The sequence below is a fragment of the Schistosoma haematobium genome, chromosome ZW (genome assembly GCF_000699445.3).
Source record: "Schistosoma haematobium chromosome ZW, whole genome shotgun sequence".
In the NCBI taxonomy this organism is placed as follows: domain Eukaryota; kingdom Metazoa; phylum Platyhelminthes; class Trematoda; order Strigeidida; family Schistosomatidae; genus Schistosoma; species Schistosoma haematobium.
In genome coordinates, this window is record NC_067195.1 from 32,243,648 (window position 1) to 32,265,706 (window position 22,059).

At 35.8% G+C, this 22,059-nt stretch overlaps 1 protein-coding gene across 3 annotated transcripts in view; it reads right to left on the bottom strand.

Moving 5' to 3' along the window:
* Positions 1-1,368: 1,368 nt before the first annotated feature.
* Positions 1,369-22,059, bottom strand: part of GALK2_1 (N-acetylgalactosamine kinase) — a 30,353-nt gene continuing 9,662 nt past the window's right edge. Inside the window, exons 3-10 of one of the 3 annotated variants that reach the window (XM_051211065.1) lie at positions 20,559-20,691; positions 16,983-17,112; positions 15,827-15,973; positions 12,449-12,547; positions 12,169-12,327; positions 9,086-9,335; positions 5,025-5,253; positions 1,369-2,643 (exon numbers count right to left, since the gene is read on the bottom strand). In XM_051211065.1, the coding sequence (XP_051071098.1) occupies positions 2,442-2,643; positions 5,025-5,253; positions 9,086-9,335; positions 12,169-12,327; positions 12,449-12,547; positions 15,827-15,973; positions 16,983-17,112; positions 20,559-20,691 (1,349 nt within the window). In that variant the 3' untranslated portion in view covers positions 1,369-2,441. Of the gene's footprint in view, positions 2,644-5,024; positions 5,254-9,085; positions 9,336-12,168; positions 12,328-12,448; positions 12,548-12,649; positions 20,692-22,059 lie in introns of those variants that run through there. The other 2 variants (XM_051211067.1, XM_051211066.1) reach the window with 2 other exon arrangements.

Consider the following 22,059-nt stretch of genomic DNA (forward strand, 5'->3'; position numbering starts at 1 on the left):
AATGAAAAATCTTCGACCGATCTCCATCTTTATTGTTGGAAATTTTATAAACAGTACACTCATTTGATCCTTGAAGATTCCTCCTTTTACGAAATCCGAATAAATTGTTGAAATTTCAATAAGAGAAGCATAGATTTGGAAAGCGGTGGAAATTTACAACTGTATTCAAAAAATGTGAGTCATGTTAGAATTTACATTGGCAATAAAGTGAAATTTTGAATTTCTCTTGGTTTTACTCCAACTATCTCTAGAAAACTCAAAATGTAATGCAACAATAAGCAGCTTTCTACCTTTGGATTATGATTCAATTACAAACTCCTTTCTGCATTGTACGGCATTCTCAATCCTAACATATTCGTGTTAACACAAATCTAACACTTTAAAATACAAAATACTAATTTATCTTTATCCCTCTTTACACTAATGAATTAGTCAATTATGTGATGCAACAGTAGTAATCAACTATTTACAATATCATGAAAATGAAATACTGGTATATCCTTGTGCTCATTTAGATTATATCTAAAATATTGTTTGCTTAGTTAGCTAGCAGGCTTTTCCAATTGCCAACCTAGTAAAATCATAATGTTTAAATGGCTTGTCCAATATTTACTAACATGTCATTTGTTTAGCTAAGACTAGAAAAACAAATTGATTCTAAAATATATCTGTTCAAAAGTACAATAGTTATTGCTGTGTACATTATGTCAATTAAGAATGGAATAGGTGGAGGTAAGTTATGAAGTGCTAAACCAAATGGTAACAATTCTATACAATTGAAATTACCACTTACCAATAGTTATTACGGAATAAGTCAAGCTAAAGATTCCCTGATCGATCTAACTCGAGGTAAAGGTGAACGGGTTTAATCAACCATTTCAGTTTGTGAGATGAAATTGTGGTGCACTAATTACTTATCTGCAGTACGTTTAAATATATTGTAAAAATGATGTCTACGGGATCAGAACCATTACCAAACAAGAGTAAATAGTATATTATGTTGTTATAATTAATGCATACCATTAAAATATGCCTTGCTGGTGAGTGCCAACTAGCAAGAACCTTATGTTTAGGACAGCATATTAACGACACTTAATCAGTTTTCTTTGTTGAATAAAATAAATCCCCCGACAAAAATCTACCTTCACATTCTAGATTAGATTAGGTTTGGAAAGTGAATAAGAACTTTCCTACATTTATTATACAAAAATTATTTGTATTTAGAGACGGAATCAAAGATGAATTCAGAATATCATAGGGAATAATTAGAGAATAAGTCCATAATTACTATTCGCTACTTAATTTTTACAACAGTTTTAATTCAACCAATGGATATGAGTAACAATTTTTGTAAGTTAAAATACTTTTGTCGCATTGTTCAGTGTACCTGGTGTTAGAATTATTTGCCCTTATTCTGAGTATATGCCTGGAGCATTAATTTAGACATGGATATGATAATTAGAATTATTATAAATAAATACTAATGTCGATTCCAACTAGACTGGAAATTTAATTTTAAAAAACAAAGAATTACGTCCACACAACAACATATTCTTTCCTGGTATTACTCAATAACGATTACTGATAAAATCATAATTCTCGAGATCGACAAGAATTATCGTATTAATGATTATACAATATAAGTGTGATTGTCTCTTATGTGTACTCAGTTTTAATGACAATGTCATCTGGCTATGGAACGTCCACTGGCACATATTATTGCAGAAAAATACTTAAAACATTTACAATGTTCTACCTGAACTATTGATTCAGTACATGGTGTTAAATCTATAGTACGGCTGTTATATTTTTTATTACCTACTTACTGTAACTTAAAAATTTATGAGTCTGATTGAACGCTTGTCTAATAAAATACACAGTTAATGCGACATACGATTTTCGAGTCATGTAGAGAAATTGTCCTATACAAATCTTACATAACAACAGTAGGATACAAACAGGCTTCGAGAACAAGTGAGAATAATCTTAGTTCATTAAAAAAAATTCAGGAAAGAAAAAGAAGAATCACTCCTGAATGATACCTTCGATTCAGTCAATAAATGTGCTTTAATGTGATAAACAGTGGGTGTATTGCACAAATAGTCCAACTATCAATTTTTAGCATTCTGACCATATAGATTAAACGATATTTTGATTGATTGTTTTATGGAAATTAGCTCAATAGGGAAATGCTTCTCGCGCTGAACAGACCAAACAGTGATCCATGAACTTACATAAACACCCAACCAGAGTAAGTTGGACAATCTCTTCTCAGATAAAAGAACAAACATTTTATTGTATAATCTAAGTGGACACAAATCAAATAATTTTTAAAGAAAATTTCAAATCACAGCAAATATAATTAACAAAATAAATCAATCACAAAAGTACATGAAAAGTTTTTTAAAATAATGAAGCGTGATCAAAAGGAATCACTTCATTCATTGAATAACCATTATTCCAGCTGGACGACCCGGTTGACTAACGAATATCAAGTCGTTGTTACTGCCAGCACCAATCACATTATAGAATTCCTCGCGTACTTTTGCAATGAATTGTTCCGCATAAGATTTTTTCACTAGTGATACGGTGCAACCACCCCAACCTGCTCCAGTTAGACGACTACCGAAAGCACCAGCTGATCTATAAAATAAGTTTATTGAAGACAAATCGTCAGCTTAAAAAAATAAATGAATACTCATCTTAAAATAGTGGCTAGTGGTTGAATAGTCTACTTAAACGCATAATATACAAATCCTACTTCACAGATAACATCAACAGAAAGTTTGATTAACCTATGACTTACACTTCAATGAAAAGCTGTTTTGAAAGTACTCACCTAAAGATTAGTAATTAATAACAAAATATAGCAGTGAAAATTTCAACTGCACATGGATTTGAAATTTTCAAATTCAGTAGATATACTCTAACTGACTCATTATAGATTATACCTCTCGTGAAACTTCAAAAACAATACTATCCAACTTCTAAGGTTTGAACTAAGTTTGAACTTGTACATATCTAAACTGGTTGACCGAGATTCTGAATTCGAATAAACTGAAAGTGAATATGAAGCGAAATTCTATTATTTTATACAGCTTACTAATCAGGTCAACTACTTTACTTTGAATTTACAAGTGGAATGCATCGAATGAAAAGTACTAAATTAAGATGAATAAAGACTAAAGGCTCAGTATGGTAAAAATAAGGAAAACTACATTCATGAAACTAGATATCAAAGAAAATGCACAAGAAATGAATTGTCAATGAGTAACATGACAATATAAACTTACTAACCAAAGGTTAACATATGACTAAGCCACTAATTCACGACCGAACGTTTGGAAGTTCGGTACCTAAGCCATAGAGTTCCAGCTCACACTTAATAATATAAAAAGAACACAATAACCTATCCAGTTTAAAAAAAATACTAATTAACTCCTTTTAACACCTAAGTTAGATGAATCCACTTTTCGCAGATAAGAATGAAAGTAAATTGAGGGGAAACTGTTATCTATAATTCAAATTATGACAAATATAAATAAGTGAACTCTTAACGCAATATTTTGGCTGAAAAGGAAACCAGCAAAATCCATGGTGAGGGGTAGAACAGTAAATAACTAACCAAACAACAATGGCTTTCAGTCTGATGCACTTATGAATTGAATATATGTAGCTGTAAAATGCTACACATGTGCCCCCAAATGCCCTGGTACGGCCGAGAGTGGGGAGAGTTCGCCCTCTCTCTCGAAATGCTCTCACATGGCCACGCGTATACAGCATCTTTCAGGGAAGTCCTACTCACTACCTTCTCGTGGTGAGGGTGTTGTTTACGAAATTGACAGGACGAAGAGCGAGTGTCCGGCGCTCTAACCGGGTTGGTGGACACAGAGAGTCTACCTAGGGAGGTTGGAGGACCCTGATTTTAAACCATTGATGCACATGGACTCCAGTATCCTGTGGTACAAATGGCGTATGAACCAGTCGATGATCACCGGCTACCATGGGACTGCATTTCCTGATGTTGTTTCACTGCCTCGTGGATCAGACCTTTAGGTCGAAGGCTTCGGTTTGAGCACTCGGGCAGTATCATAGCCCTCATACAAAACAAATGAGATTTGTGTGGCGCATATGTATCTGATGTCTCCTTGTACCAATATCTATGTGTTCAAATAAAATAAAAAGCTGTAAAATGCATACTAGACATCAAATATAAAGTGATAAGTAGGCGGTAAGTATATAAGCAATAATAGTAATAATAATAATAATAATAATAATAATAATAATAATAATAGCAAGACAGTGAATTTGTGTTAATAAGAGCAATGGAAATACGTCATAAGCCATACAAAAATATTCATATTAGATGAAAACACACATAAAAAGTGATGAAAGGAATCGAACAACTAAGATCATGAATGTAAAAGAAGTGTTGTCGGGACAAAAGAATAAATGGTGCAGGATTGAAAAAAAGCCAAGGTACATAAATATTACCTGAAGATCACTGAAAAATTGGTATAAATCAAAACTTTAAGTTTTTACAAAAAACGTACATATATCCTCAGAGGAACTGCAGCTACAAATGTTTCAGTACACGTTAGTACCAAAAGGACCAAAAAATGTTAATACAGGATGTTCTGACACCTGTACCTTAAAGTATCTATCAGCATTTTCTCGCATCATTTATTCAGTTTACTTGTATTACAAAGTGAGAGATGGTCTAACACGAACCATGAAAATTAGAGCTTTGAATTCATATCCATTTATTTTGATTATAGCAGTCAAGTAGTACACTTAGTTGTCACTCTCACAGTGAAATATGTATCTCACAGTCGAATCCATAAACCTTAGTTTGGGTACTCAATTACATTATTGAATTAAACTGTTTGAATCACACAATAAATTATCTAAACAACCACTGCACACAAACAAACCAAATTCTCATAACTTGAAACTGATCAGTAAATCACCACTATTATTTTGTAAATGACTGAACTGAGAGTTAATTTTGACAAATCACTAACCTGCAAACGCTTATTAATTTATCCAATTCACGACAAGAACACTGATAAAGATTGGCACAAGATAATTGACTTTGATTCATTAAATCTCCTAACAACTGCATATAATTATTTGAATTCGTTTGTGAATCACTATTACTGAATATCTTTTTGCATATATTGTAAAATTTAAAAACCCGTTCAGCCTCAGAGTATACATGTTCTGCACGATCTCTTAAATAAAAGTGGTTCACTAAATTTAAATGTAAATAAAAGTAATGAGTGAGATATGATAAAAAATAAACTGTTCATTTCGAAGAACGTTTTCAATATACTTTACTTACTTTTATTTACGCCTGTTACTCCTCGTGAAGGAGCATAGGCCGCTCACCAGCATTCTCTATCCAACCCTGTCCTGGGCAATCCTTTCCAGTTTTCTCCAGTTGTTATTCATCCTTTTCATATCTGCTTCTATTTCCCGACGTAATGTGTTCTTTGGCCTCCCTCTTTTCCGCCTTCCTTCAGGATTCCAAGTTAGGGCTTGTCTCGTGATGCAGTTTGATGATTTGCGTAATGTATGTCCTATCCATTTCTATCGTCTTTTCCTAATTTCCTCTTCAGCTGGAAGCTGGTTTGTTCTCTCCCACAAAAGGCTGTTGCCGATGGTATCCGGCCAATGGATGTTGAGTATCTTGCGTAGACAGCTATTTATAAATACTTGTACTTTCTTGATGGTGGTTGTCGTAGTTCACCAAGTTTCAGCTCCGTACAGTAGGACTGTCTTGACGTTTGTATTGAAGATTCTGACTTTGATATTGGTTGAAAGTTGTTTTGAGTTCCATATGTTCTTCAACTGTAGGAATGTGGTCCTTGCTTTGCCAATCCTTGCCTTTACGTCTGCATCTGAACCTCCTTGTTCATCGATGATGCTTCCTAGGTATGTGAAGGACTCTACATCTTCCAGAGTTTCGCCATCAAGAGTGATTGGATTGCTGTTCTCCGTGTTGAATTTGAGGACCTTGGTTTTCCCTTTGTGTATGCTGAGGCTTACTGATGCAGAGACTGCTGCTACACTGGCTGTCTTCATCTGCATCTGTTCGTGTGTACGTGATAGGAGGGCTAGGTCATCTGCGAAGTCCAAATCGTCTAATTGATTCTGAGCTGTCCATTGTATTCCGTGTTTTCCTTCAGATGTCGTGGTCTTCATAGTCCAGTCGACCACCAGAAGAAAGAGGAAGGGAGAGAGTAGACAGCCTTGTCTGACTCCGGTCCTTACTTGGAAGGCGTCTGTCAGCTGTCCTCCATGCAAGACCTTGCACTGTAGTCCGTCGTATGAGTTCCGGATAATGTTGAAAATCTTCTCAGGAACTCCATAGTGTCGAAGAAGTTTCCATAATTTTCTCCTATCTACACTGTCAAACGCCTTTTCGTAGTCAATGAAGTTGATGTATAGTGACGAGTTTCACTAAACTGATTGTTCAACGATGATCCGTAGTGTTGCGATTTGGTCTGTGCACGACCGATCCTTACGTAATACAGCTTGTTGATCTCGAAGTTGGGCGTCTACTGCATCTTTCATCCGCTTCAGCAACACTCTGTTAAAAACTTTCCCTAGTATTGACAGTAGTGTGATGCCTCTGTAGTTTTCACATTTGCTCAGATCTCCTTTCTTTGGAATCTTGATGAGGTGTCCTTCTTTCCAGTCCATCGGCACTTGTTCCTCCTCCCAAATCTTTTTAAATAGAGGGTGAAGCATGTCTGTAGTTACTTCGATGTCTGACTTTCCCGCTCTTGATTTGTCTGATCGCTATTCTGATTTCTTCCGTCGTTGGTGGATTGACATCTATAGGAAGATCTGTGTGTGCTGCTTCGATGTCCGGTGGATTCGTTGGAGCCGACCTATTCAGGAGTTCCTCGAAGTATTCTACCCATCTGTCCTGCTGTTGTTGAATTTCAGTGATTGGCCTGCCTTCCTTGTTGTTGACCGGTCTCTCTGGTTTACTGTATTTCCCTGCTAGTTTCTTCGTTGTATCATAAAGTTGTTTCATATTTCCTTCTCTTGCAGCATTTTCCGCCGTCGTTGCTAGTTCTTCCACGTACTTCTTGTCGGCTCTAATGCTCTTCTTCACTTGCTTGTTTGCTTCTATGTATTCAGCTTGTGCTTGGACTTTCTCTGTCCGTGTTCGGCTGTTGTTAATTGCTGTCTTCTTGTTCTTCCTTTCTTTGATCTTGTCCAGTGTTTCTATAGAGATCCATTCCTTATGATGATGCTTCTTGAGGCCCAGAACCTCTTGACACGTTGAAGTTAATGCTTCTTTGATACTTTTCCAGTTGTCCTCCATACTAGTTTCTTCTTCCTTCAGTAGATCCTGTAAGGCTTGTTGTTGAGAGCTATCTTGAATTCATTGAGATTTTTAGTATCTCGAAGGAAGGCTGTATTGAACCTATGTAGTGCTGTTTGTCCAGTTGTCCAGTTTTCCTTTAGCTTCAGTTTTAAATTGACCACAACTAAGTGGTGATCTGAAGCTATATCAGCTACTCTCCTGGTTCTCACATCTTCTATTGTCCTTCGGAATTTTTTATTGATGCAAATACGATCTAGCTGGTTCTCTGTAGTGTGGTCCGGTGAGATCCATGTAGCTTTGTGTATACGTTTGTGCGGAAATATTGTGCCTCCTATGACCAATTTGTTGAGTGCACACAGATTTGCAAATCTTTCTCCATTTTCGTTTCCCTCTTCCAGTACATGTCGTCCCACAATATCTTCAAATTTGGTGTTGTCTATTCCGACTTTGGCATTTAGATCTCCCGTTAGAATAATGAGGTCGTTTCTTGGGCACTTCTCTATGATTGACTGCAGCCGCTCGTAGAATTGATCTTTAATGTCGTCGTTGCTATCATTGGTGGGTGCATAACATTGGATAATATTCATTGTGATCCCCTCCTTCTTTGTTTTGAATGATGCTCTGATGATTCTGGATCCGTGAGATTCCCATCCTACAAGTGCATTTCGTGCTACTTTGGACAGCATTAGAGCAACTCCCTGAGTGTGTGGAGCATTTTCCTCTTCGTGACCGGAGTATAGTAGCATCTCTCCCGTATTTAGCCTTTGTTGTCCAGCTTGGGTCCAATGTGTTTCGCTGATTTCCAGTACTGCCAAGTTGTATCTCATTTCCTTTGCTATTTGACTGGTCTTCCCGGCCGCCCACATTGTTCGGACGTTCCATGTACCTATAAAAATTGTTGCTCTGGTTGTTACAAGGGGCATCGGCCTCATAGCTTCCGAAAGAACTCGGCTTTCACCATGAAGCGTTATAATTCTTCTAAATGAAGACCTTCTAACTTTCAGGACAGAGTTTAAATGGTTTGAATAATTTTTCCTGGTAAGCGTTTTTTTAGCGAGTTAGTTTTCTACGGGATGGGGTCGCTAACCCCATGCCCAACCCTCCTCCTTTACCCGGGCTTGGAACCGGCAGTTACTCTAGAAGAGCTACAGGCGGAGTTTTTTTTAATATAACACCAAGAAAAAAATGTGCTAGGATATCATGATACAATTAAGTAGAACTTAATAACTAAGTAAACGTTTGCATACACTCCTTAGAGTAACACCTTGTTTGCTAAACCGAAGCATAAAAAGTGAGGGTGAAAATTGCTAGAGTCGTTGATATAGTTTCTTTGTTTTAGATTGAGACTGCTTGACAATGTAGACCGACGACTACACATGAGATCAAACCCAGGACCTCCACATTTCGAAGTGAGCGCTATGACACTAAAGAAAGTATTTAAAAGTCTATATGTGATGATGACCACCGCAAAAATTTTCACAACTCTTCATAAAACGATGTAACTTGCTTATCAATTCTTGCGATTGTTGTTTCAAATGATAGCACCAATAACAAACAAATCAACCGCAAGTTTTACCGCCGTACCATTAGTTTAGATTTACTGCAAAAACGTTAAACTGTACACCCACTAATGATTATCTGACACTAAAAAGATTGAAAATTAAAATGTATTTTAGTTTATCGAAAAAGAAAAACTACATGACATTTGAAAAATAATAACCTAATGTATGTGAAACATACTTGTTTTAGTATTTTCTGTTAAGCACCCTTCAATAATTGGGCTAGTCAAGCCTAAATGACAGAGATTTTCTCGACTAGTAATACCAGTTGGTAGATATCTAGTTACAATTGATAATCCATCCTTTTGAATGCGTATCATTTCATCAGGTGAAACTGCTTTCCACAACTTTTGTGCATCACTGAGACATAAGGGTGTAATGGATGAATAATTAGAAGGTTCAGTTATATGCGGGCTATTTCGAACTAATATCTAGAAAACAGAGCAGTTTTTTAAAAATAAAACTTAAGGATAATGAGGACAACTGTTTTTAATCCTCATGACATAATTCGAATAATTAAAAGAATCAGCCTAAAACATATCTTTATTTGTCTTTAAATAACGATTTGCGAAGTCATATAATCTGGTGTTAAAATAAATAAGATTGAAGACCAACATGTATCTCTGCTTATAATGCTTGTGACTTAAAGTGATATCGACGAAATCCGCACAAAATGAACACATTAAGAGACTGATCAATCGAAGTCCTAAACATCAATGGGAAGATTCAAACAACTAATACAAAAACGAACTTACAATATACTATTTAGAGTAATAGTGATAATAATGAGTTTATTATTCTGTGTAATACAGGTACGAAAGTTTTTGCTCTTTTAATAATTTAGATTTATGATTGCTCCTCGAAAAATATTTAATACTTGATAGCGCTGAATCATAGAACGTCACCTGCTTTTCCTCTACTTATAACCTGAACCGTTTGACACAAGATACTTAATGTACGGAAATAGATGAATGACATTTTGTGCATATGGACTAGTGTCATAGGCGCAGTGAAACTAACTGAACTATAGATAAGTGAGTAAACCGAATTTCAGGGTTAATTAACATTTCTAATAAACCAATGCACCTTACAACTATGTACACATATACATACAAATATTACCGGTAAAGAAAAACAAACTGAAATTATAAATAAGACGATTCCTAGTACTGATTAGGTCTAAAAGGAACATTAAAGAAGAAACTACAAGGAATCTTTCTGTTTTTCTACTTAGGGTTTGTTTCTTACGTAAAAGCCATTAAGGTAGCTTAGATTTTATGAAATGCACAATATAATCTACATGTGTTGTTTTTACAATTTCAGACTACGTAAATCAAGAAACGGTGCCATTTATCATTTTTTTTCGAGGTTTTACAAGAAAGGTAAAGAAGAAAACAAATGTGTGCCAGTTATCCCATGCAGTTATTAGTGCTACTACTAATTCTACTACTACAACCACTGCTACCATTAGTAGTAGTGGTAGTGCACTACCAAAATGACCAGATGTATGTCTTGAAAATGAGAACAGAATTTATCTGTTGTTAAATGCGGAGAAAACACGTGAATATATATATATATATATATATATATATATATATATATATATATATATATATAGTCATTGTGTACAAAGTCAACCATAAATTAATTCTGACGAACGATAAAGATAGATTATGTTACGAACACATGGTATTAAAATTAACAGACAATTCCTTCGCATTTATAAATGTATCCTTGTACATTTTAAAAGATAAAAACAATACCTAATCTCAGAAAATAATAATAATTACCTCCGAAGTACCAAGAAAATGCAACCAAGATCATTACCAGTATACTATCTATATATCTGTTTGTCTGAAATATAAATCTTATGGTATAGGATGGATTATAAGAGTTGACCTCTACCATAAAAATAACAAATTTACGAGTATATATTGATAGTTCCACGTTGAATATTATAGTGGAGGTGAGGGAGTTTAATGAATATAAACACCTATCTATTCCCGGGTTATTATTGAGGTAATTTTGAATTCGTCTTACATTTTAGGTATCTTTATATATCATGAGTGTTTTATCTGACAGCTGACAGGATTGTTTGTCAGTCATACATGCCGTTAGATGGCTGACTTTCTATGTTATTCATAGATGACTCGAGTAAGGTTGAAATTATATTTCGATCTTTGTAATTTAATTACTAGGTGATATGAAATTATTTTTCAAAATATATAAGACGATATTACTTTTTTAGCGATCCCGTGGAATTAACTACATTTCTAAAAGAACTTTAGTCAACCATTAATCTATATGACTAGAGATAAGTACGCGAAATATGTCAGTTAGTTACAATTAACATAAATCTTGATACACATAAGTGTCGCCACAAAGTGCCCTACCACATCAAGATGAGATGAAGTCGATAAGATGAATATTAGTAGGGTCTATTTTACAGTACCATTGTGATGTGTGCTACTTATATTGACATAAGTAGTATATGATGTTAGTCGTGGAAAGAAGGTCTGGCAGCAGAGAGACAAGAGGATCGAACAGTAAAGAATGGAAACAGGATGCAATTTGTATGAAAATCCAAGAGTCATTTTGAGACAATTGATGGACATTTTGCAAATTAAGCATTTACTTTATGATTGTTAGATTTTATTAACAAATCCTGTAATTTTGTTTTAAATACATTCGATTGTCCCAACCCGTGTCCTGTTCACTACACCATCAGTGAAAGTGAGAAAGACCAAACATTAATAGATTAGTAGATTAGTAAAATGCAAAACTAGATAATACTTGAAGCAAGATAAAGAACGAACACATCGACAAAATGTCATCTTATGTGGACTCCGACCACGTAGTGTGCATCTACCAATACACCTCAATCCCACAATCAATGGCATCATGGACCGATGCCATGATATATAAAATATGATTAACTCACCTAACATAATATAACTGAACGACGAAGTACAAAGTTATGTGTGTGCCTTCGAGCCATACGCATCAGGTGAAGGCTCTTAATCATACAGATCAAACATGTGACGGGATTCTAGCATGCAAACAAACGGTTAAAAACTAAGTGCACTAATTACTAAACCATAGCACGAATCAAATTTAATGTTCACCATAGTCTGTGTGTAGTAATTGTTGGGGTTTGGATAGAAGAACATTGTAACCTAAAAATATCTAAAGCTTCATGCACATAAGCCAAGAAAAGACTTTTTTCAAGTATCAGATTATTAAACATCGCAACTGTAAGCTTACTTTAGCAGCTAATCGACATTCTGCCACACGTTCGTTATAATATGATGTAGCAGCTTTGCGAGCGTGTACACCCGAATGAGCTATCACAAAAACCATATCAGACGGTAATTGAATAGGACTGACTGTGACAAATGGTTTGGTAAACTCAATCATTAAAGCCTACAAGGAAATAATATATTAGAAAAAAAGAATAAGTAAGCAAGGCACTAGGGAATAAAAAAGTTTTATTTTGATTTGTTTTGATATTATTCAATAAATAGGCAAAAATCAATGATCTTACATTATTTTCAACTGCTAGAACACTTGCAGCTTGATCCATTCCACCACCTTGCATACCAATATATTGCTCACATTTCGCACATAAACTTGCTAATTGATGCTGGAGAGGAAAATTGAAATCAGAGGAAACTTTGAAGATCTAACTACAACGAAATCGCTAAGTATTGACACAAACAAATAATTTAATTTAAAAAAATTTAATCGCAAGATTATTTCCATAACAAATGACTATTAATGAAAGATACATTGAAAAGTGCGGCAGCAATGAATAACTTTTTAATTGCATTATAAGGTAGATAAGTAGTAAACGTACTTGCTACTTACATATATAAAAGACATGCTGTCATTTAACCGCCGCATCGCAATATTTCAGTCAACATTTTTCATCAAACTTCATTTGATCCAGATTATAGTGTGAACTTTCAGAGAATTCAAAAGATATTATGACTTAAACTAATAAAGATAATTACCAACTACTTTATGAAATTTCGAATTGTACTTCAAACGTTTTGAATTCAAGGTATGTGACAATAAATAAATAAATTGTTTCCGATTACTACTCATTTTCTTGATGTCTCCCTACACTTCCTGGCGCAATGTGTCCCTTGGTCTTCGTTTTTCCCGACTTCCTTCAGGATTCCAAGTTAGTGCTTGCCTCATGATACAGTTTGATGATTTCCACAATGTATGCTCAATCCACCTCCAACGTCTTTTCCTAATTTCCTCATCAGTTGGAAGCTGGTTTGTCCTCTGTCACAGTAGGTTGTTGCTGATGGTATTCGGCCAACAGACATTGAGTATCTTACGTAGACAATTGTTTATAAATAATTGTACCATTTTGATGATGGTTGTGGTAGTTCTCTGAGTTTCAGCTCCGTACAATATAACTAACTGTTTTGACGTTCGTACTGAAGATTTTGAGTTTGATATTGGTTGCCAGTTGTTTCGAGTTCCATGTGTTCTTCAGTCGTAGGAATGCTCCGCTTGCTTTACCAATCCATGCTTTCATATCTGCATCAGATCCCCCTTGTTTATCAATAACGCTCCCAGGTATGTTAAAAGTTTCCATATCTTCCAGAGCATCTCCATCAATTGTAGTTTGGCTGGTGCTCGTTGTGTTATATTTCAGGATCTTCTTGCCTTGTGAATGTTGAGGCCTATTGCTCCAGAGGCTGCTACTACACTGTTTGCCTTCACCTGCATTCGTTTCTGTATACGGGATAGAAGATTTAAGTGATCCACAAAGTCTAGATTGTTTAGTTGCGTCCGAGGTTTCTATGCTTTCTCTCAGATGTGGAAGTCTTCTTAATCCAGTCAACCACCAGATGAAATGGAAAAGGCGAGAGCAAGCAAGCAGCCTCGTCTAATACCGATCTTCACTTACAATGAATCTGTGAGTTGTCCTTCATGCACCACTTTGTAGTGTAGCCGTCGTAAGAATTCCATATGGTGGTGAAGATCTTGTCAAGTACACCACAGTGTCGAAGAGGGTTGTATAACGTCCCCCTATCGGCGCTTCAACCACTGCCTCATAGTCAGGGAAGTTGGTGTATAGTGATGATTTCCATCCAATTGATGGTCAAAAATGATCCATAGTGTCACAATTTGGACTGTGTGATGCGGTATCCTTCTATCCGGTCTGTCAGCACTTGTTCTCACTCCCGAATCTTTCTGAATAGAACGTGAAGCATGTTTACAGTTGCTTCTACGTCTGACTTCAGTACTTCAGCTGGTATGTTGTCGAGTTCTGCTGCTTCCCTACTCTTGATTTCTCTGATGGTCATCCTCATTTCTTCGATCGTTGTTGGGATGACATCTCTAGGGAGATCCGTGTGTGCTGCTTCGATGTCCGGTGGGTTCAATGGGGATGATCTGTTCAAGAGTTCTACGAAATTTTCTAATCACCTGTCCCGCTGTTCGTGAATCTTAGTGTTGGTTTGCCTTGTTTGCTTTTGACGAGGCACTCTGGTTTACCATATTCCCATGAAAGCTTCTTCGTTGCATTATATGGTTGTTGCGTATTTCCTTCTCTCGTAGCTTTTTCTGCTGGCGTTTCTAGGTCTTAAACGTATTAATGCTTGTCAGCTCTGATGCGCCTCTTCACTTTTTTGTTTGCTTCTGTGTATTTAGAGTATGCCTTGAATTTCTCTGCTCTTGCTCGGCTGTTGTTAATTGCTGTCTTCTTGTTCTTCCTTTCTTGAATCTTGTCCAGGGTTCCCATGGAGATCTATTCCTTATAATGTTGCTTCTTGCGGCCCAGCACATTTTGACACGTTGGGGTTAGTGTTGCATTAATCCATCTCAAGTTGTCCTCCATAGTAGTTTCATCTTTGAGTAGATCTTGTGAGGCTTGGAACTTTTTGTTGAGAACTATCTTGAATTCCTTGAGTTTGTCAGTATGTCGAGGCAATTGAATTGAACTTTTGTAATGTTGTTTCTCCAGTTGTCCAATGTTTCTTTGGCTTCATTTTCATCTTTGCAACCACCAGTTGGTGGTGATATGAAACTATGTCAACTCCTCTCCTGGTTCTCACGTCTTCGATTGACATTCCGAATGTTTTGTGATACAGACATGATCGATGAGGTTCTCTGTAGTGTGGTCCGGTGAGATCCACATAGCTTTGTGTATGCGTTTGTGTGGGAATATTGTGACGCTCATAACCATTTTGTTGAATGCACGTGGGTCTGCAAATATGTCACCATTCTCATTTCTTCCTCCCAGTCCTTGTCGTCCCATGATACCTTCATATTCGGCGTTGTCCATGATCTTTGATCCATGAGATTACCACCCTACAAGTGCTTCACGTGCTTCTTTAGACCGCATCAGTGCAACTCCTCGGGTGTGAGAACAGCAGCATCTCTCCCGAAGCTAGTCTTTCCTGTCCAGCTTGGGTTCAATTGGTTTCAATTAATCTAAAGACCGCCAAATTGTATTTCCTCATTTCCGCAGCTATTTAACTTGTCCTCCCAGTCTCCTACATTGTTCGGACATTTCATGTTCCTACATTAATTGTCGTCGAAAAGGGATCGGCCTCGTGATTTTCGAATAATCTTGGCTATTACCATGAGGCGTCATAATTGTTCAACTTCCATGGCAGAACTTAAATGGTTTGAGCATTTTTAGCAAGGTGTTTTTCAACAGGATGTGGTTGCCGACCCCATGCTCAACCTTCCTCCTTTATCCAGGTTTGGGACCGGGAGTAACCACAGAAAGGCTACAGACAAATCTATTGTTATCGCTACCATTACATATGTAGAAAGCAGTAAATTCTAGTTGTTTTAGGGAAAAAGGAAAATAATCGTAGACATAATATTTAAGATGGAAGCACAAAAGAATACTTTGTTCTCTTTATTTACAACTTTTCTACTTTCCACTTACTCTACTTATTTGTAAACCAGATATTCGCATAATTGCTATGGCAGAAGCAACTACGAAAGCGCTACTGCTTGAAAGACCAGCAGCTGGCCATAAACCACCATATTCAACATCACCAACTAGTACATTTAGACTAGGAGGAGTCCAATCCTATTAAAAATTAAACAGTGAATAAGATTTTCAATTCACAATTCAAAAATGTATCCAGTCTGTAAGAGTAAATCAACGAAAACTATGATAAGAACTCACTAATTAACTAGACAGCACAATAGCACAACCGCATAAACGTGTTGTCAATAACTCACTTTGTTTAAATTTTCGACAAAACTATCATGTTGTCATAACTACACTCTAACCATTTAGGCAATAGTATTCGCTTCACTTCCACCGAAGTTGACTGATTAACATTCCAGTATTTTGTTCCTTTTACCTTACATTAGATTAGATTATATTAATCTAGAAAAATGATACTAATCAGACCTCGGAAAAACCACATGGTTTAAAATAAGCACGTTATGAAGAATGTGTCAAAAAATACTTGAAATTAGGCGGCCTTCATCTTGTATTGAATCAAGTGCTTCTTTGGTCTAAATGTTACAAACTCACCATGCACAGCAAGAACAAAAGTTTTTCTAAATGTGATGATTTAACGCAGAGGATAGCGAAGCAGTTACACGTACAGCCAACATTAGTAGTCGACAAAAGTGAACGGAAATAGGTTAATATAATGCCACAACAGAGTGTCCTTTGTGTGAATAAACAGTAAGTGAGTGAAATTAAGAGAAAATTTAGTTTTTAAGAACATTTAAACAGTGGCAGTAGAATTCAAATATTATCATAACCTCCGTGTCTAAAACTTTAAAAGTTAGTCTGCCGATCTGATGTACTAACTTAGAACAATTAATTACATTAACATTTGGAAGGATATGACTGGGATTTCTACTACGACCACTGTTATTGAATTTCTTATCAGATGATCAGTTTACACCCATACTATATAATTGAGCAGTGAAGTATTACCACAAGCCCTTACACAATAGGTTTAGCTTTTAGAGGCTTACATAAGCTTGTTATGGATAATGATGACCTGAAATGTTGAAACAAAGCTGACAAGAGATGTGCTGTCATTAGAAAAAGACAAACGGATATATGAACGTACCAAATTCAACTTGTCTACATAGTCTTTTATTCCTCGATACGCGCACTGAAAATAATGAAACCACTCAGGCGAGTCAGGCGATCCTTCACAACCAAATGTTATGGCTTCTGTAATCGGAATTTTAATAGGCCTATATTGGGTACAAGGATTGAGGAATAGAATATTTCAACTGCAAACGTTAGTTAGAACTGTGTGAAAACACCGTAATTTTAAACTTAGTCTGTGAAATAATTTGTTCACGTGTTTTCACATAAACACTATTAGTCTTTAGTGTGCATATAACAGTGGGCTTATGAAGAAATGGGAGTTTATAAACGGTGTAGATACTTCACTGTAGTATAATCCCAAACATAGTTTTGTTAGGCAAACAGACAAGTAAATAAGCGCTCAACCCAAGAAAATAATGGATCGATGCAAATATATGTATTTCATGCGCATAAACTCAGTGAAAATCAACATACTGAAGACATAATGAAAAACAAGAGCAATAAGACGAAATGGAAAAACTGTAAGGAACAAGTTAAAACGAATGGAAGTGTTATATCCAGACGAAGAATAAGTGAATAGTAAACGCTAGGATCTATTTATGGACTGTTATTACATAATATTATTATTACTGTTTAACTAATGAGTAACTATGTTTTATGTATATTCATATTCCTTTTATTATAAGCTTCCATTTCACTATTATTATACGATTTACTATTATTAGATTGTTCCCAGTTTATTATTACAGTGAACATTTGAAGCTCAGGTGGATGGTTTTGATGGAGTAATATTCTCTGAGCTGGATGGTTTGGTCGTGGAGCTTTCATCGTTGTTCTGAACGACATCATCAGCAGCATAAAATTCAGGTAGAAGTGAAGTGTTCGAATTTATCCATATTTGGCTCATAGCTTGTCCTGTAGACCTCGGTCTTGATTGGTTATTGTTCACCCTTAACCTTTCATTGTTTACCTCTTTATTTTGATTATATCGGCCACTGATTCTATTCCGATATACTTGAGTCTCCAGTTTTCTTGTGTTGGTTCTGGTCCTATATTTGCCCATAATTTTTCTGATTGACTGGTAAGTTGGATGGATTTCAATGTGTTTGTTGATGGCTGATTAACCTGAGTGCCAAGCTTCTAAAATTCTCTAGTGTTCTTAGAATTGCCTCTATGCAAGATCTCAGCGTTTTCCCAGTCGAATGTCCGTCCACAGTTGTCCAGAAGCATTGATATAAGCGAGGATGTGTCATGGCGTTTGACCGCTAATTGATGTTCATGCAGGCAAAGATGAAGGTGACGTCCGCTTTGTCCGATTTAGTGTTTTTCGCAGTTAAAACTATTTATTTTGCAGATGATGTTCGGTTTTTCTTCTTTTGTCCTTTCTTCCTTTGATTTGTGTAGGATTGATTGAAGTGATTTTGTTGGTTTGTGTACCACACCTATTCCAAAAGGCTCCAACAATGTCGCTACAATTCCTGATATGCCTTTTACATATGGTAGGATGATCCATTTGTCGGCTTCTATACTTGATTTTGTTTCTACTGAGGCGTTTTGTTGGTATTTTTTGATGAAGTTGGTTAAATAGCCGTTTTTTTTGGGAGATTGTCTTTAGATATTAATTCCATTTTTCTGCGCTGCAAGTGTGTTGTAGTGTGTCCTCGCCCTCCTAAACGAAGCTCGTACGCAGTTGATTTTGTGGGTTCTACTGCCGTTGTTACTGTAACTGAAAATTTGATCTGTGTGGAGACTCAAGTATATCGGAAGCCGTCCATCTCATAGAACAAAACTCCATCAAAATTATAGTATCTCACACTCATAGCCACTTTGGACCTGCTCTTGTATAATTGTTATTTTCTATTTTATAGTAAAATCCGGTCCGATTTGCTTGTAAATAAACTGCGTGTCTCTGAAATACATGATTCATGTGGCGGAGGCTGATATTGGTATTCTGAACTGAACCGTCTGGAGAGAAGCTAATATCTCGGAGGTCCAATACGAACTCACAGCTGACCCTAGGTTGTCCGTACTGGTGTTGTTGGGGATGTTAGATCCCCAGACCTCACTTGGTAAATGCCTTAATTTTATAATTTTATGTTGGGAATTTAAATTTTCTTGTTTTCGCGCCAAAAGCGCACTTTTCACTTTCATGTCGTATTTCCCACTTGGGAGAATCTTTAACGCTATTGAACAGTTGTGTATTTTTAGTACGCTATTTTTGCTACGCTTCCCAAGGACAGTTTTATGCTGTATATATACGTTTGATTTGTGCCTGTTATTATTCACTCGTGTTTCTGGCTTACGGAATATACTTACCCGTTCCAAGCTTGGACTTCTTCCTCTAGTTAGCGGGGCTGGGACGCATCAAATAGCTAGCTTATTGGTCTACGGTCACAAGTCTTTGTTCCGTTCGCATACTAAGTGAACTCGTAATAGTTTCAAACCTAGCAGGTTTATGTGCCATCGGTTCGGTCAATAAGTCGGTGTTTTTATTGGCGATGGTATAACATAATAACTGACAAGCCATAACAACAAAAAATGAGCAAAAATTAATGAATATTAAGAGTAACTAGAGACAAGGGTTGTTTGATAAACACGAAGGCCTACAAAATAAATATATCCTTCAATCCATTACGACATCCGCCGATTTCTTTTTACACGCCTAATATTTTGTACATAAAGGTATTGTTTCGCTAAAGAACAAAAACATTCTGTTGGATAGCTCTTTTGTTTCAAATATCAGTTTATTAGAGGCATCTTGTTGATTATTCGGTCTCATAAACACGATTTTATGATTGTTTATCATGTACTGAAATGATCTTATCCATCATAATAACAATATCAAAACACACTTCACATAATGCACTCAAACACTCACCCATTACAATGACATCAAATAATTTTATACACTAGCATATGCTACTTATAATCTCTTAGTAGTTGGAAATCCAAAATAAAACATTTTAAGGCATAATTTCGAAAACAATGACAGTATATATATATAACGAAAGTTTAACGATTAATTGCTGTGTACAATGAATGGTCTAACCATCTAAAACGATAAATCTCAAGCTGAGAGTAAATATATTTCTTTCTAGTAAACCAAAACAACCTGTAAACTTCAACACTTAATTTCCTTTACAATTGATTGATCACTGGTGACCAATGTCATCTATGTCAGGTCCTTCCTAGTGCAGATCGAATCCTATCGACCAAGTTGCAATGTGGCCACCTATCTAGGTTACTCGACATTTAGTGCACTATGTTGATATAAGATGGTGGTTGGAGGTAGTCAACAGGAAACCCTGGGCCTAGGTTTCGTGCTAATTGGCACTCATCATCAAGGTGTCTCTGTAATCCTAAGGGAAATGATGCTCACAGACGAATTTGATCCCGTGTCACCCATACTCACCGTCAGAGACGTTACCAGTGAGCTATCCGGGCCGTGACTGACTTCCTGTAGGACTGAGATGTATTTACAATTGATTCATCACTGGGTGGTGATCAATTTCATGTATGTCAGGTCCTTCTTATTTTCTAGTACCACAGAGCAGCACAGAAGCAGAATTAAAATGATGACCAAAACTACCTGTATTGAGTATCTGTGCTTCTAAGAACGATCCTATCCAAATCAGATCCAGATGTTGGACCTACAGACATATAAACTGCTTGTTCTAACGCCATCGGTAGTACAGGATAACCATTATAATCAATATGTTCACCTGGTTATTAAAAGAAACAAAAACAAAGGCATAAAGCAAACTTATTACAAAATGTCTAAAAACATAATTAATGATCGATAGCATTTAGTAATCGGAAATTTACTTGTTTACTAAAGAAAATAGCCACCATAATCATTCAGAGTTGATTTCTTTTTATAATGTTTTAGAAAATCGAAACTAGATTTCATTGTGACCAGCCAATGATAGATATCAAGTGTAACCCACGATCACAATATATGTATTTGAGACGTAGAAGTAAAAATGAATGGAGTCAGTATAAAATGAAGTCAAGAACTACGAAATTAAATTAAAAAAGGAATCTAGAAAAGAACTTGGTTACTACGTAAGCTTTAAAGGAAAACATCTGTCCTCCATGCTTCAAACCCAGTGAACTTACAATGATTACAAAAAATAACAATAAGTTTTTCACTGTGATGGTGAGAGGTATATTGTGGTGCGCGCTGCTTATATTGATATAAGTAGTATATGACGCGAGTCAGGAATGTAATGTCTGGCAGCAGAAGATGGGGGAAGATCAAGAAAGGAAGAGCGGGAATAGAATGCAATCTGCATGAAAATGCAAGGACAATAAAGTCTGAGGCATTTCGAAACAACTGGTGGACATTTTGCAAATCAACGATTTGATATATGGTTCTCAGATTTTATTGAGATGCTCTGTAATTCTGTGTTAAATATATGCGATTGTCCCCACCCGTGTTCTTGTTCACTACAATACAATTAAGGGGCATATAATTAAGACTCATTTTCTACTCCAGTTATATAAAAAAAGACAATTTTGTGGATATTTGATGAGTACTGATCATTAACAAATTGCACACAGAATAAAAATTCTTTCTGATCAACTTTAAGCTTGTTTTAATTTCTTTATCACTTATATTTGTTTATTTCAATATTTTAAATCAACTCAACTTCTACAGCTAACCAAATTATTTTAAGTCATTTGAACGTAAAAAAAAGAAAGTCTGATATTAAAGGCCAAAAACACAAAATAAATAAATAATACTTTCAATTGATTGTTAATCTGACAATGCACATTCTGTATTGTCACTCAATGTTAGCAAATACAGTTAAACCTTAAAACTTCAATCACGTAACATTAACAAATAGACTCATCCTCTTCTGACTTATTTATTCTAAGTGATTTGTAAGATAAGTGTCACATTAGGAAAGGCAAATAAGATGAATATCAGTAACACATTAAATCTTCAATACCACAGGACATAATTTATGAACTTTCATCATAATAGATGGTTTTTCATACATTAAAGAAAAGTACCTGAAACAAGTCATCAATACCAATAACTAAATAACTACAAATAGTAAGATTTGTTGCAAGCTTATCAAAAC